The sequence below is a fragment of the Mustela putorius genome, unplaced genomic scaffold (assembly GCF_011764305.1).
Source record: "Mustela putorius furo isolate JIRA1106 unplaced genomic scaffold, ASM1176430v1.1 tig00003972_pilon_pilon_pilon, whole genome shotgun sequence".
NCBI classification, from domain to species: Eukaryota; Metazoa; Chordata; class Mammalia; order Carnivora; family Mustelidae; genus Mustela; species Mustela putorius.
In genome coordinates, this window is record NW_025422115.1 from 15021736 (window position 1) to 15037177 (window position 15442).

The window sequence follows — 15442 nt, forward strand, 5'->3', positions numbered from 1 at the left end:
CCTAGCAACAGCAATCAGACCACAAAGAGAAATAAAAGGTATCCAAATTGGCAATGAAGAAGTCAAACTCACTCTCTTCGCAGATGACATGATTCTTTATATGGAAAACCCAAAAGACTCCACCCCTAAAATACTAGAACTCCTACAGCAATTCAGCAACGTGGCAGGATACAAAGTCAATGTAAAGAAATCAGTGGCTTTCTTATACACTAATAATGAAAATACAGAAAAGGAAATTAGGAAATCAATTCCATTTACTATAGCACCAAGAACCATAAGATACCTGGGAATAAACCTAACCAAAGAGGTAAAGGATCTGTACTTGAGGAACTACAGTACACTAATGAAAGAAATTGAAGACACAAAAGATGGAAGACCATGCTCTTGGATCAGAAGAATAAACATTGTTAAGATGTCTATACTGCCTAGAGCAATCTATGCTTTTAATGCTATTCCGATCAAAATTCCACCGGTATTCTTCAAAGAGCTGGAGGAAATAATCCTAAAATTTGTATGGAATCAGAAGAGACCCCAAATCTCTAAGGAAATGTTGAAAAACAAAAATAAGACTGGGGGCATCATGTTACCTCATTTCAAGCTTTACTACAAAGCTGTGATCACCAAGACAGCACGGTACTGTCATAAAAACAGACACATAGACCAGTGGAACAGAGTAGAGAGTCCAGATATGGACCCTCAACTCTACGGTCAAATAATCTTCGACCAAACAGGAAAAAATATACAGTGGAAAAAAGACAGTCTCTTCAATAAATGGTGCTGGGAAAACTGGGCAGCTATATGTAGAAGAATGAAACTCGACCATTCTCTTACACCGTATGCAAAGATAAACTCAAAATGGATAAAAGACCTCAATGTGAGACAGGAATCCATCAGAATCCTAGAGGAGAACATAGGCAATAATCTCTTCGATATCAGCCACAGCAACTTCTTTCAAGATATGTCTCCAAAGGCAAAGGAAACAAAAGCGAAGATGAACTTTTGGGACTTCATCAAAATCAAAAGCTTCTGCACAGCCAAGGAAACAGTCAAGAAAACAAAGAGGCAACCCACGGAATGGGAGAAGATATTTGCAAATGACAGTACAGACAAAAGGTTGATATCCAGGATCTATAATGAACTCCTCAAACTCAACACACACGAAGCAGATAATCATATCAAAAAATGGGCAGAAGATATGGACAGACACTTCTCCAATGAAGACATACAAATGGCTATCAGACACATGAAAGAATGTTCATCATCACTAGCCATCAGGGAGATTCAAATTAAAACTACATTGAGATATCACCTTACACCAGTTAGAATGGCCAAAATTACCAAACAGGAAACAACATGTGTTGGAGAGGATGTGGAGAAAGGGGAACCCTCTTCCACTGTTGGTGGGAATGTAAGTTGGTGCAGCCTCTTTGGAGAACAGTGTGGAGATTCCCCAAGAAATTAAAAATAGAACTTCCCTATGACCCTGCCATTGCACTCCTGGGTATTTACCCCAAAGATACAGATGTAGTGAAAAGAAGGGCCATCTGTACCCCAATGTTTATAGCAGCAATGGCCATGGTCACCAAACTGTGGAAAGAACCAAGATGCCCTTCAAGGGATGAATGGATAAGGAAGATGTGGTCCATATACACAATACATACAGATGTGGTCCATATACATCAGAAAGGACGAATACCCAACTTTTGTAGCAACATGGACGGGACTGGAAGAGATTATGCTGAGTGAAATAAGTCAAGCAGAGAGAGTCAATTATCATATGGTTTCACTTATTTGTGGAGCATAAGAAAAAGCATGGAGGACATGGGGAGTTAGAGAGAAGGGGGTTGGGGTAAATTGGAAGGGGAGGTGAATCATGAGAGACTATGGACTCTGAAAAACAATCTGAGGGGTTTGAAGTGGTGGGGGGGTGGGAGGTCGGGGTACCAGGTGGTGGGTATTATAGAGAGCTCCGATTGCATGGAGCACTGGGTGTGGTGAAAAAATGATACTGTTATGCTGAAATTAAATAAATGAAAAGAAGAAAAAAAGAGATACAGAAGGACACTGTATCATTCTTAAAGGATCTATCCAACAAGAAGATTTAACAGTTATAAATATCTATGCCCCCAACACAGGCGCAGGCAACTACTTATGTATGTATGCCAACTGTTAACTAAAATAAAGAAAAATATTGATAATAATACTTTTATAGTAGAAGACCTCAACATTTCACTCTCAGCAATAGACAGATCATCTAAGCTTAAGATCAACAAAGAAACAAGAATTTTGAACGACACACTGGTCCAGATTGACTTCATAGATATATATAGAACATTCCAACCTAATACAATAGAATACTCATTCTTCTTAAACGCACATGGAACTTTCTCCCGAATGGAACACATACTGGGTCACAAATCTGGTCTCTACTGATACCAAAAGATTGAGATTATTCCCTGCATATTCTCAGACCACAGTGCTTTGAAACTGGAACTCAACTACAAGAGAAAATATGGAAGGAATTCAAACAATTGGAAACTAAAAGTCCATCATGCTTAAGAATGTTTGGGTTGCCAGGAAATTAAAGAAGAACTCAAACAATTCAAGGAAACCAATGAGACCAAAAACACATCAGTCCAAAATCTGTGGGTAATGGCAAAGGTGGTCCTAAGGGGGAAACAGATAAACCCAACCCCCAAAAACAGAAAAATCCCAAATATACAAAGTAACTTGCACCTTAAAGAACCAGAAGAACAACAACAAATAGACCCTAAGCCACCCATAAAAAAGAGATATAAGTAAGATCAGAGCAGAGATCAGTGAATTAGAAACCAGAAATACAATAGAACACATCAATGAAACTAGAAGCTGATTCTTTGAAATATCAGTAAGATTGATAAACCACTGCCCAGACTTATACAAAAGAAAAGAGAAAGGACCCAAATTAATAAAATTATGAATGAAAGGGGAAAGATCACAATTAACACCTAGGAAACAGAAACAATGTTTAGAAATTACTATCAACAACTATATGCCAATACATTAAGCTACCTAGAAGAAATGGATGCCTTCTTTGAAACCCATGGACTACCTAGACTGAAAGAGGAAAAAAACTGACAATCTGAATAGACCAATAACCAGTAATGAAATTGAACCAGTGATCAAAAACCTCCCCCAAAACAAGAGTCCAGTACCTGATGGATTCCCTGGGGAATTCTACCAAATGTTTAAACAAGAAATAGTCCTACTCTACTGAACCTGTTTTAAAAAATAGAAACAGAAGGAAAACCTCCAAACTTGTTCTATGAGACCCCATTACCTTGGTCCCAAAACCAGACAAAGAACCATCAGAAAGGAGACTTACAGTCTAATATTCCTGATGAACATGGATGCCAAAATACTCAACAAGATCCTAGCCAATAGGATCCAACAGTACATTAAAAAGATTATTCACTATGACCAAGTGGGATTTATTCCTAGAATGCAAGAGTGGTTCAACATTCACAAATCAATCATTATGACAGAAGAAATCAGTAAGAGAAGAGAGAAGAATCACATGGTCCTTTCAATTGATATAGAAAAAGCATTTGACAAAACACAGTATCCTTTCCTATTTAAAACTCTTCAGAGTGTAGGAAAAGAGGGAATATTTCTCAATATCATAAAAGCCATCAATGAAAAGCCCACGGTGAACATTATTCTCAAGTGGGGAAAAGCTGAGAGCCTTTCTGTTAAGATCAGGAGTATGAAAAGGAAGCCTACTCCCACCACTATTGTTCAGCACAGTACTAGGATGTCTAGTAAGAGCTATTCATATTGGTAAAGAAGTCAAACTCTCTCTCTTCATAGATGACATGATACTTTATGTGGAAAACCCAAAGACTCTGTCCCCTGCTTACTAGATATCATACAGCAATTCAGTAATGTGGCAGGATACAAAACCAATGCACAGAAAACAGTTGCTCTTCTGTACACTAACAATGTAACTGTACAAAGAGAAATTAGATAATGAATTGCATTTATAATAGCACCAAAACTCAGGAGATACCTACGAATAAACCTAATCAAAGAGGTAAACAATCTATACTCTAGAAACTTCAGAAAAACTATGAAAGAAATTGAAGAAGACACAAGATGGACTAGGGGACTCTGTTTCAACCATTGCCTGATTTCAAGCTTTATTACAAAACTGTAATCACTGTAACAGCACGGTATTGGCACAAAAACAGACATACTGATCAATGGAACAGAATACAGAGACCAGATATGGACCCTCAACTCTACGGTCAAATAACCTTCAACAAAGCTGGAAAAAATATCCAATGGAAAAAACACCGTCTCTTTAACAAATGTGCTGGGAAAACTTGACAGCTATGTACAAAAGAATGAAACTTGACCACTCTCTTATACCATACAGAGATAAATTAAATGGATTAAAAACCTCCATGTGTACCAGGAATCCATCAAAATCCTAGAGTAGAACAGAGCAGTAACCTTTCTGACACTGGGCACAGCAACTTCTTTCAAGACACATCTCCAATGGCAAGGGAAACAAAACCAGAGATGAACTTCTGGGACTTCATCAAGATAAAAAGCTTTTGCACAGCAAAGGAAAGTCAACAATACAAACAGGCAACATATGGAATGGGAGAAGATCTTTGCACATGACCCTACAGATAACAGGCTAGTATTCAAGATGTATAAAGAACATCTCAAATTCAACACCCCAAAAAACAAATAATCCAGTCAACAAATGGGTAGAAGACAGGGGCGCCTGGGTGGCTCAGTGGGTTAAGCCGCTGCCTTCGGCTCAGGTCATGATCTCAGGGTCCTGGGATCGAGTCCCGCATCGGGCTCTCTGCTCAGCAGGGAGCCTGCTTCCTCCTCTCTCTCTCTGCCTGCCTCTCTGCCTACTTGTAATCTCTCTCTGTCAAATAAATAAATAAATCTTAAATAAAATAAAATAAAATAAATGGGTAGAAGACATGAACAGCCCCTTCTCCAGAGAAGACATACGAATGGCTGACAGACACATGAAAAAATGTTCGACATCATTAGCCATCAGGGAAATTAAAATCAAAACCACATTGAGATACCACTTTACACCAGTTAGAATGTCAAAAACTAACAAGGCAGGAAACAACAAATGTTCGAGAGGATGTGGAGAAAGGGGAACCCTCTTACACTGTTGGTGGGATTGCAAGCTGGTACAGCCACTCTGGAAAACACTATGGAGTTTCCTCAAAAAGCTAAAAATAGAGCTACCCTAAATACCCAGCAATGGCACTACTGGGTATTTACCCCAAAGATACAGGCATTGTGAAAAGAAGGGGCACATGCACTCCAATGTTCATAGCAGCAATGTCCACAATAGCCTAACTATGGAAGGAGCTGAGATGCCCTTCAACAGTGAATGGCTAAAGATGTGGTACACAATGGAATATTACTTAGCCATCAGAAAGGATGAATACACATCATGTGCACTGACAGGGATGGAACTGGAAGGGATTATGCTAAGTGAAATAAGTCAAGCAGAGAAAAACAGTGAAAAAAAAGTGAAATATGGTCTCACTTATATGTGGAAGATAAAGAATAGCATGGAGGACATTAGGAGAAGGAAAGGACAAAGAAGGTGGGGAATCAGACGGGGAGATAAAACCATGAGAGACTATGGACTCTGAGAAACAATATGAGGGTTTCAGAGGGGAGGGGGGCTGTCGGTGCCTGAGCGGCTTTTAGCGCATGCGCAGTGATGCTTCTGCGGTGGCGGCGTGGAGCTGCTCCGGCTGGGCCCGCGGGGGGCCCCGGGCGCCGCACGACTTTTTCGGTGCCCGAAAGTAAATACACCATTAAGATGGCAGCTGGATGCGAGCCAATAGGCGGAACTTAGGATTTTGTATCTATGTGGCTGTGAGTGATTGGTTGTGCAACCTTGGTATATATAGACATGCACGGGGGGGGGAGAGAGAGATCCCAACAGCTACGCAGAAATAAAGCTTGTTTCGCTGAGGTCTCCTGGTCGTTCTTGCTGGCGAGAGCGACAAGTGGTGCCGAAACCCGGGAAACCTGAAACCTACACCGAGGAGTTCTCAGTGAACGCAACGATCCAGTAAGTGTGCACAAAATTTCAGATAAGAAAGTTCCTAAGTATAGGATGAGAAGTGAGAAAGTTCCTAAGTATAGGACGAGAAGTGAGAAAGTTCCTAAGTATAGGACGAGAAGTAAAAGGGTTCCTAGGCATAGGACAAGAGATAATGGGATCAAAGTTTACTAAGATGGGAGGATTGCTGACGGAGGTGCTTAAGGCTAACAGCACTCCGCTAGACTCTAACCATAAAATGGTTAAAAATGTTATTGAGGAGCAGGTCAGAGAAGCCTCTAAGGCAGGATCTAGCAGAGGGGGAGAAAATTCAGAGGAGAGCTCCTCTGAAGATGAGCTTGGGGAAGCCATGACACACTTAAAATGAAAAGAGGAGGGCGCCTGGGTGGCTCAGTGGGTTAAGCCGCTGCCTTCGGCTCAGGTCATGATCTCAGGGTCCTGGGATCGAGTGCCGCATCAGGCTCTCTGCTCAGTAGGGAGCCTGCTTCCTCCTCTCTCTCTCTCTGCCTACTTGTAATCTCTCTCTGTCAAATAAATAAATAAATAAAATCTTAAAAAAAAAAAAAATAAAAGAGGAAGTCCCTAACAAACCTTTAAAGGGAAAGACAAACAAAGAAGCCGGGAAAAAATATGACTCCCTAGCTCCCTCTGTCAGAAGGTCAAGAATTCCTACCCCTGAATGTAGGCCTATAGCGCCACCTGCAGAATGGCCGCCACCATATAACACTTTATGCTCCCGAGGGGCATGCGGTTGTCCAGAATGTAGAAATGCAGGATGGAGGGACATTACGGACTTTACTAAACCCTCCCCTCTTGCATACCCAGTGTTAGAAGATCAAAATCAACAGAGGTTTCATCAACCACTAGACTTCAAACTTATTAAACAGTTTAAGGAAGCAGTCACTACTTATGGGCCACAGGCTGCTTATACACTTTCACTTTTGGAAGCAGTCGGTAGCATGAACCTTACCCCAGACGATTGGACTAACATGGCAAAAGCAACTCTGTCTGGTGGACAATACTTGATATGGAAAACTGCTTGGCAAGAGTGTAGCTCAGAAACTGCCCGGCGTAATGCTGCATCAGGAAATCCCCACTGGAATATTGACATGCTCATGGGAGGAGGTCAATTTGTGGGACAAAACAATCAGATTGGGTACCCCCCAGGGGTGTATGTACAGATAGCAGCTGCAGCCACTAGGGCTTGGAAGACCATACAGGGTTCTGGCGATTTGCAGGGACAACTTTCCAAGGTGTTGCAGGGGCCTAATGAACCCTATGCTGACTTTGTAGATCATCTGCTCCAAGTAGCAAGGTGCATATTTGGGGATGTGGACCAAGCAATGCCCCTTGTTAAACAATTAGCCTATGAACAAGCAAATAAATGGTGTAAAGAGGCTATCCGCCCTTGGAAGTCTAAGGACCTGATTACATATATCAAAGTGTGTCAAGACATCACTGATACAGTTGTTCAGGGCCAAGTTGTGGCAGCAGCAGTAGCCCAAGGGATAAGAAGTTTCAATGGAGGAACCAGGAGTTCTTCCAAGGCTTGTTTCCTTTGTGGAAGGGACGGTCTTCTTAAGAGGGATTGTCCAAAGGGTAAAGGACCTCCTAGACCAGTCAAGCCCGCACCTGGGTTGTTCCCTCGTTGCCGTAAAGGGAATCATTGGGCTAATGAATGTAGGTCCCAGAAAGATATTCAAGGAAATCCCCTGCCGCCGAATAACTGGATTCAATCCAATTAATCAAAAAACGGGAAGCAGGGCCCCGTGCCCCGGGGCCCAACACAAATTTATGGGGCACTAACGCAAATGCCCAGGACATGGTATCCTCCCTTGGAGAAAGGCGCACAACCTCTGGATCAGCAAGGCTCGATATCAGAGCAGCCGCCCGAATGGTCCTAACTCCGGAGATGGGCATTCAAGCATTGGCCTCCGATCTAAGAGGGGGCCCCCCTCATGGTACTGTAGGTTTATTACTTGGCCGAAGCTCCACTTATCTCAAAGGTCTGATAGTTCACCCTGGCGTAATAGATTCAGATTATGAGGGAGAGATCAAGATACTGGTGTCTTCACCAAGGGGAGTTACTGCAATTAGCCCAGGAGATCAGATAGATAGCTCAGCTTCTCATACTCCCTAGCCATCATGAAGCCTTTCCCAGTAAAGGAAAAGAAAAAGGTACGAGAGGTTTGGGGTCTACGGGAGTTGACCTAACATGCCTGATCCTGGATATGACTGATAGGCCCATACTTACCCTCAAGGTGCAAGGAAGGAAATTTTTAGGGTTACTGGATACGGGCGCCGATAAGAGCATCATCAGCCAACAAGAGTGGCCTCCGAGATGGCCCCTAACACAAGCAAAACAAACACTCAGGGGTTTAGGAATCGCTCAAAGTCCTGATCAAAGCGCAGCTACCCTTGAGTGGGAGGATGATGAAGGCCATAGGGGAACTTTTCAGCCCTATGTCTGCAATATTCCTATTTCCCTTTGGGGACGAGACGTTTTGGAACAGATGAGCGTCCGCCTGACAACTGAAACTATATACAGCCCCCGATCAATAGCTATGATGCAAAAAATGGGATACATACCAGGAAAAGGGTTAGGGAAACAGGAGCAAGGTAAAATAGACACCATCCCTTTCACCTCAGAATATAAGGGGCAAGGCCTGGGTTTTCGGTAAGGGCCACTGAGGCAATGAAAATAATGTGGAAGACAGATACGCCCTGCTGGGTGCCTCAGTGGCCCCTTACTAACGAAAAGCTATCAGCTGCTAAAGCCCTGGTACAGGAACAGTTAGAGGCGGGCCATATGAAACCTTCTACCTCACCTTGGAATACACCTATCTTTGTTATTAAAAAGAAATCTGGTAAATGGAGACTTTTACATGATCTTAGAGAAATTAATAGGCAAATGCAGAACATGGGACCAATACAGCTGGGGTTACCCATGATAACCGCCTTACCGAGAAACTGGCCATCAATAGTGGTTGACATAAAAGATTGCTTTTTCTCTATCCCTCTGCATCCTGAGGATACAATTAAATTTGCCTTTACCCTACCTTCTATTAATCATGCAGAGCCTAACCAAAGATATGAGTGGACTGTCCTCCCTCAGGGCATGGCTAATAGCCCCACTATGTGTCAATTATATGTTTCTAAAGCCATACAGCCTATTAGAGAGACTTACCCTGATTTAATGTGTTACCATTACATGGATGACATATTGTTGTGTGGATCTGACTCTACTACAGTTTCGGAAGCCTTAGTAATGTTACAAAAGGAGCTAAATTCATGGGGGTTAATTATAGCCCCTGAAAAGATACAGGCTTCCAACATCAAAGACTATTTAGGCATGAAACTATACAATACCATGGTAAAACCTTCAAAAGCCTCCATTAGAACTGACAAATTACAAACACTCAATGATTTCCAAAAGTTATTGGGGGACATAAATTGGATCCGACCCTACCTGAAAATAACTACAGGAGAATTACAACCATTGTTTGATATTCTGAAGGGTGATGCCCGTCTAGACTCTCCTAGGAGCCTTACTCTGGAGGCGAAACAGGCTTTGAAAATTGTGGAGGACAGGCTTGCCTTGACTTCAGCAGATAGATGTGATCCTAACCAGATAGTCCAAGCCATAGTGATTCCATCCCCTTCTTCACCTACTGGAGTGCTATGGTAAGGTGGGCCCTTACAATGGCTATACCTCCCAAACACTCTTCCTCGGATAATCACAACATATCCAGTTGCAGTAGCCATGCTAGCTAACAAATTGATCACTGTTTGTATTTCTACTCTTGGAATCATACCTGACAATTGCATCGTGCCGTATACTAAGGAACAGATTCACCTGCTATGTGCTAGCCTAGATGATTGGGCGATACTGACCACCTCTTACTCAATAGAATTTGATAATCATTATCCTTCACACCCACTTATAGAATTCACAAAGGGTATTGAATTCATACTACCAAAAATTAGTAGATCGACACCACTAAAAGAAGCCTCTACTGTCTTTACAGATGGAAGTAAAGAGGGCACAGGAGCTTATATCATAAATGGAATCGTGAACCCAGTCATAGTTCCTGCCAGGTTGGCTCAACAAGTAGAGCTACTAGTAGTGCTCCTAGTGCTCCAAAGATTTTCAGACACTCCCCTAAATATTATTTCTGATAGTCAATACGTGGTAAATGCAACAAAAAATATTGAAACAGCCATCCTCTCCTTAAGTGATTCACCTATTCCATGGATCTTAAGGCAACTACAAGAGGTTGTGCAACTGTGCACTGCACCATTTTGTAAAGATCACATCAGAGCCCATATGAGCCTACCAGGACCATTATCCGAGGGCAATGCTCTAGCAGACCACAATAGTCGTTTCCAACTTATTTGCCCTACCTTAGAACAGGTGAAGCTGTTCCATAGCAAATGGCATGTGAATTCTAATACCTTAAGATATAGATTCCATATCACCAAAGAACAGGCAAGAGATATAGTAAGGACCTGTGGGAATTGTGCCACATTACTCCCTCAGCCTTCCTTAGGGGTAAATCCCAAAGGCCTTCAAGCTAATCACCTATGGCAAATGGATGTCACACATGTACCTGAATTCAGGCAACAAAAGTACGTACATATATCAGTGGACACTTATTCAGGTATCATAATGGCTACTCCCCTCACGGGGGAGAATTCAAAACAAGTCATCACACACTGCCTACGATGCTTTGCAGATTGGGGTATCCCAAAACAAATAAAGACAGATAATGGACCTGCATATACATCAAAATCTATCCATCAATTCCTAAGTCAATTTGGTATAGTCCATACTACAGGTATACCTTACAATCCACAAGGTCAAGGAATAATTGAACGCGCCAATGGCACCTTCAAACGATGCTTACAAAAAATAAGAAAAGGGGGAATAGAGGATGACTACAAGTCACCCCGTGATCTTACATCTCTCACCCTTTACATTTTAAATTTTTTGTCCTTGGACCATAATGGTACATCTGCAGCGGACAGGCATGCAGCGGTTACCGAACGCACTCTAGCCCAGGCAAAGTGGAAGGATATACTCATGGGCCAATGGAGAGGCCCTGACCAGGTCCTAAGATGGCACCGAGGTTCTGTTTGTCTTTTTCCACAGGATGCCCAAGTGCCTATCTGGGTCCCGGAGCGACTGATTAGAAGAATCGATCAACATGGCCCGCCCCGTCCTGATGCTCGGCCTGATAGCGATCCTGGCGACACCAGCATCCCTTCAACAGATGCACCAATGGGCAATAGTGAAAGCCTGGCCGTTCCCCATGCCACTGACGAATGAGTCCGCCATCCTCCCTCCTGTATACCTACTTTCATTCCCATGCCCGTTTCTGTAAATCCTAACAATTCGCCTGTATTGCTCTCAAGACATAAAAGAGACTTTGGGATCACTGCAGCCATTATTGCGGCTGTAGCAGCCTCCGCAGCTGCAGCAACTGCAGCGGCTGTAGCTCTCACCACATCTGTAACAAGTGGACATTCTCCAGAAACTACTGACGACCGGATGCACCAATCACTTTCTGGACTTTGCGTAACCTCCGTGGCCTATAATGACCTTTCTATTGCTGCTAATCTGTCGAAAGAGTTAAGCAGATAAGATTGACATAGCTCCATTACGGGATTGGGTATCTGTTGTAAATCCTTGTGTTCTGCCATTTTGCATCATTACGTAAACAACAATGTAGGCAACAGTTGGCGCTAGTACAAGCTTGCATGGCACTGGAAGCTGGTACATTTCCCCAAATCTGACTGGCAGCGCTAGATCGGTAGTCAATGATGGGTAAGATTGGCTGCATGCACATAGCAACCTAAGCCAGGAGTTCTCCAACCAGAGGGGATTATCCGATGACGGGTAAGCATGTTCATGGCAGCTGACAACCTAAGACAGGCACGATCTCCTGCCTTGCATGCCTAATATAAAAGAAAAGGGGGAGATGTCGGTGCCCGAGCCGGCTTGTAGCGCATGCGCGGTGATGCTTCTGGGCTCCGCCGTGCCCGCTCGTTGCCTCGGCCACCACTGCCTCCAGCTTCCGCCGGGTGGCGACGGTGCGGAACTGCTCCGGCTGGGCCCACGGGGGTGCCCCCGGTGCCGCACGACTTTTTCGGTGCCGAAAGTAAACACACCATTAAGATGGCGGCTGGATGCAAGCCAGTAGGTGGAACTTAGGATTTTGTATCTATGTGGCTGCGAGTGATTGGTTGTGCAACCTTGGTATATATAGACATGCACGGGCGGGGGAGAGGGAGATCCCAACAGCTACGCAGAAATAAAGCTTGCTTCGCTGAGGTCTCCTGGTCGTTCTTGCTGGCGAGAGCGACAGGGGGCTGGGAGGATGGGGTAGCCCAGTGATGGGTATTAAGGAGGGCATGTACTGCAATGAGCACTTGGTGTTATATGCAAACAATGTTTCATGGAACACTACATCAAAAGCGAAGTACTGTATATAGTGACTAACACAACAATAAAAAAAAAAAGGTAAAAAAATATCTTGAAAAAAAGAATCATGCTGTAACTTGCTGCACATGTATATAATTACTTACATGTAAGTGGTTATCACTATAGCAGTGTTGGCAACTGAAGTTTAGAAACAACTTAAACGTTCATCAGAAGAGCACTGGACTATGACATATTCACAAAATTAAATACTCAATTTGTAAAAAAGAAAGAGGAGGCTCTTTACATTTTTGTATGGTATAATCCTCACAATTAAATTAGACAATAATTTGAAAGGAGAAGTTAACGGACTACTAGGTATGTATATATGAATATGCATTGTTTGCATATGTTTACATTATTTCTGAAAGGATGCAAAAGAAACTTAGGACTTGGTTGCCTCAGGGGAGAAGAACCAAGTACTTGGCTGGAGAACAAACACAGGAAGAATAATTTTCACTGTGAACTTTCTGTACTATTTGCATTTTTAGAGAATGAATGGCTTAAAATACAAATTTAAAATGATCCTTAGTATTACTTACTTGTCATTGTTATTTACAAACACTATAAATTAATAACATGGATGGCATTCAAAATATGACTTATGTGTACTATGAGAAAAAGGGAAGGAAATTTAAATACCATTATTAATGATGTACTTCTCAATGTCCGTAAGTTCCTTTTTGAAACTAATGAAGTATTTGTATAGGGCCCACATGAAAGCCTGGTATGTCCTAAAGGGAGCTTCAGTCAACTTCTTAGGAAGAGAACCATTTCCAGGTAACATGCCTTCCGAGCTGTGCCCCATAACTTCATCGATGAACTCCTGGAGTCGAAACACAACCTGGCCATATGCTGCCATTTGTTCTAGCACTGATCGCAAACAGCTCTGTAATAGAAGCAAACCACAAACATTTGAAGCCTTCTATAAAGATTCATATACATACTCTTTCACTAATATTTATTTTGTGACTGTTTTAAATAGTATGCTTAGTATAAGAAAATAAAACAAATTGTTTCATACTCAAAGGAAATAATGTAAGCGTTAATTTCTACAGAATATAGAATTCTGGCTTATTCTGGCTTAAAAAACACATATAAAGTAAATAAATATACTACAATCAAAAAAATTTATAGTACAGAGCTTCCCAATACAGAACTGACAGAATTAAAAAAGAGAAAACACAAAATAAAACTAAATGTAACTATAACAAAAATATTTAGAATTCTCTTAACACTGTAAAGATGCACAATTTAACTCTGCCTTTTGGATCTTCAGTGTATTTCATAATTAATTTTAATATTGCAAAATGTTTTAAAGTTACAGAACAGTTTACATAAATCCTATTACTTAATATTATTTGCAATAAATACAAATAACTTACATGTGTCAAATGAGTTACTACAATACTGTTTCTCACAGTTACCTTCCCATCTGACAACTGAAATATAAAGAGCTTTTTTACCCCCGAAAGTAACCTGAAATGAAATAAAAAAGATGAATGTACTTTAAGTTTACAAAAATATTACAGTAATGCCTAAGAAATTCTTTTCTTATAAATTTTTATTTAAATTCTAGTTAGTTAACATATAGTGTAATATTGGTTTCAGGAGTAGAATTTAGTGATTCATTACTTACATCTAATACACAGCACTCATCATAGCAACTGACTTCCTTATCAGTCCATCCCCCACCCATCTCCTTCAATAACCTTGTTTGTTCTCTATTGTTATGAGGCACTTATGGTTTCCCTCCCCACCTCTCCTCTTTTTTTCACCCTTCCCACACATTCATCTGTTGTTTCCCAAATTCCACATATGAATGAAATCATAAGATACTTGCCTTTCTCTGATTTTATTCACTTAACATAACACACTCTTAGCTCTATTCTTGTGATTGCAAACAATGCTTAAGAAATTTTAATGAAAGATTGAGAACTGGAGGTTGGACAGATCTTCCCATTTTCAAAAATGTCAGTACTCAGAGAGGAATGATGATGGAAGAGTAAGGGACCTCATTTCATCTGGTTCCCTGAATTAAGCTAGATAACTATCAAATCATTCTAAGCATCTAGTAATTCAACCTGAGATATAAGAAAATAATTGCTGGAATTCTGCAAATAGAAAAGTGAACACTTTTTGCAAGGTAGAAGTGTGGAGAAACGAAACTGATGGGATATACTGGAAGACAAATGGCAGGGTAGGGAGCCTCAGAAAGTCAGTTACTGGAATGTGATATAGTAGCCCCCAAGCACAAAAAAGCAGAACCTTTAGAAATCTGCGTCAGTGACAGACATCCCTGCCTGAAAGGTGCTGCGATGAAAAGGGGCAGAATCCTAGCTAGGACACGATGGGCTCAATATTTCCGGGGTGACAGGAAGAATGGGGGTGCCTGAGCTGGTAGAGTTCCCAAGCACTGGAGCTGCGAAACCAGTTATGGTCAGCGAGTCCCGGGGGAGGGGGGGTCTCAGCTCAGTTCACCATAAACTGCAAACCAATGCCTAATCTGGTGACAGCTCTCCGTTTGGGGGCCCTGCAAAGGACAATGACCCAGCAACCCTCTGCCTTTCCCCAGAAGGATCAGTGTGGGCACACATAGCAGAAGCCTGTAGAATTTGGCACATAATGAAATTTTTCAGCTCTAGGGCTACAGATGGGGGTGTGGCCATTTTTATTTTCATGCTCTAAAGAGGTGAATGGAATGCCATCTGGGAACAAAAGCCACACAGAGAACCAGCTTACACTGAGACCAGCCCCCTGGTAAGGGGGCAGTAAAATTCCACCCAGGCAAAGACACCTGACTATCAGCACAGCAGGACCCTCCCCCAGAGGAGCAGCTGGAAGAACAGGTGAAGAGCAAG

The 15442-nt window shown here is 42.0% G+C and overlaps 1 protein-coding gene across 5 annotated transcripts in view; it reads right to left on the reverse strand.

Moving 5' to 3' along the window:
• The window catches only part of TUBGCP5 (tubulin gamma complex associated protein 5), a 101366-nt gene that overhangs the window by 34087 nt on the left and 51837 nt on the right, over positions 1 to 15442 (reverse strand). For all 5 annotated transcript variants that reach the window (XM_004758503.3, XM_045070568.1, XM_004758505.3 and 2 more), the window contains 2 exons: positions 13967 to 14060; positions 13224 to 13470 (listed from right to left, as the gene is read on the reverse strand). In XM_004758503.3, coding sequence (XP_004758560.1) covers positions 13224 to 13470; positions 13967 to 14060 — 341 coding nt within the window. The remainder of the gene's footprint in view (positions 1 to 13223; positions 13471 to 13966; positions 14061 to 15442) is intronic.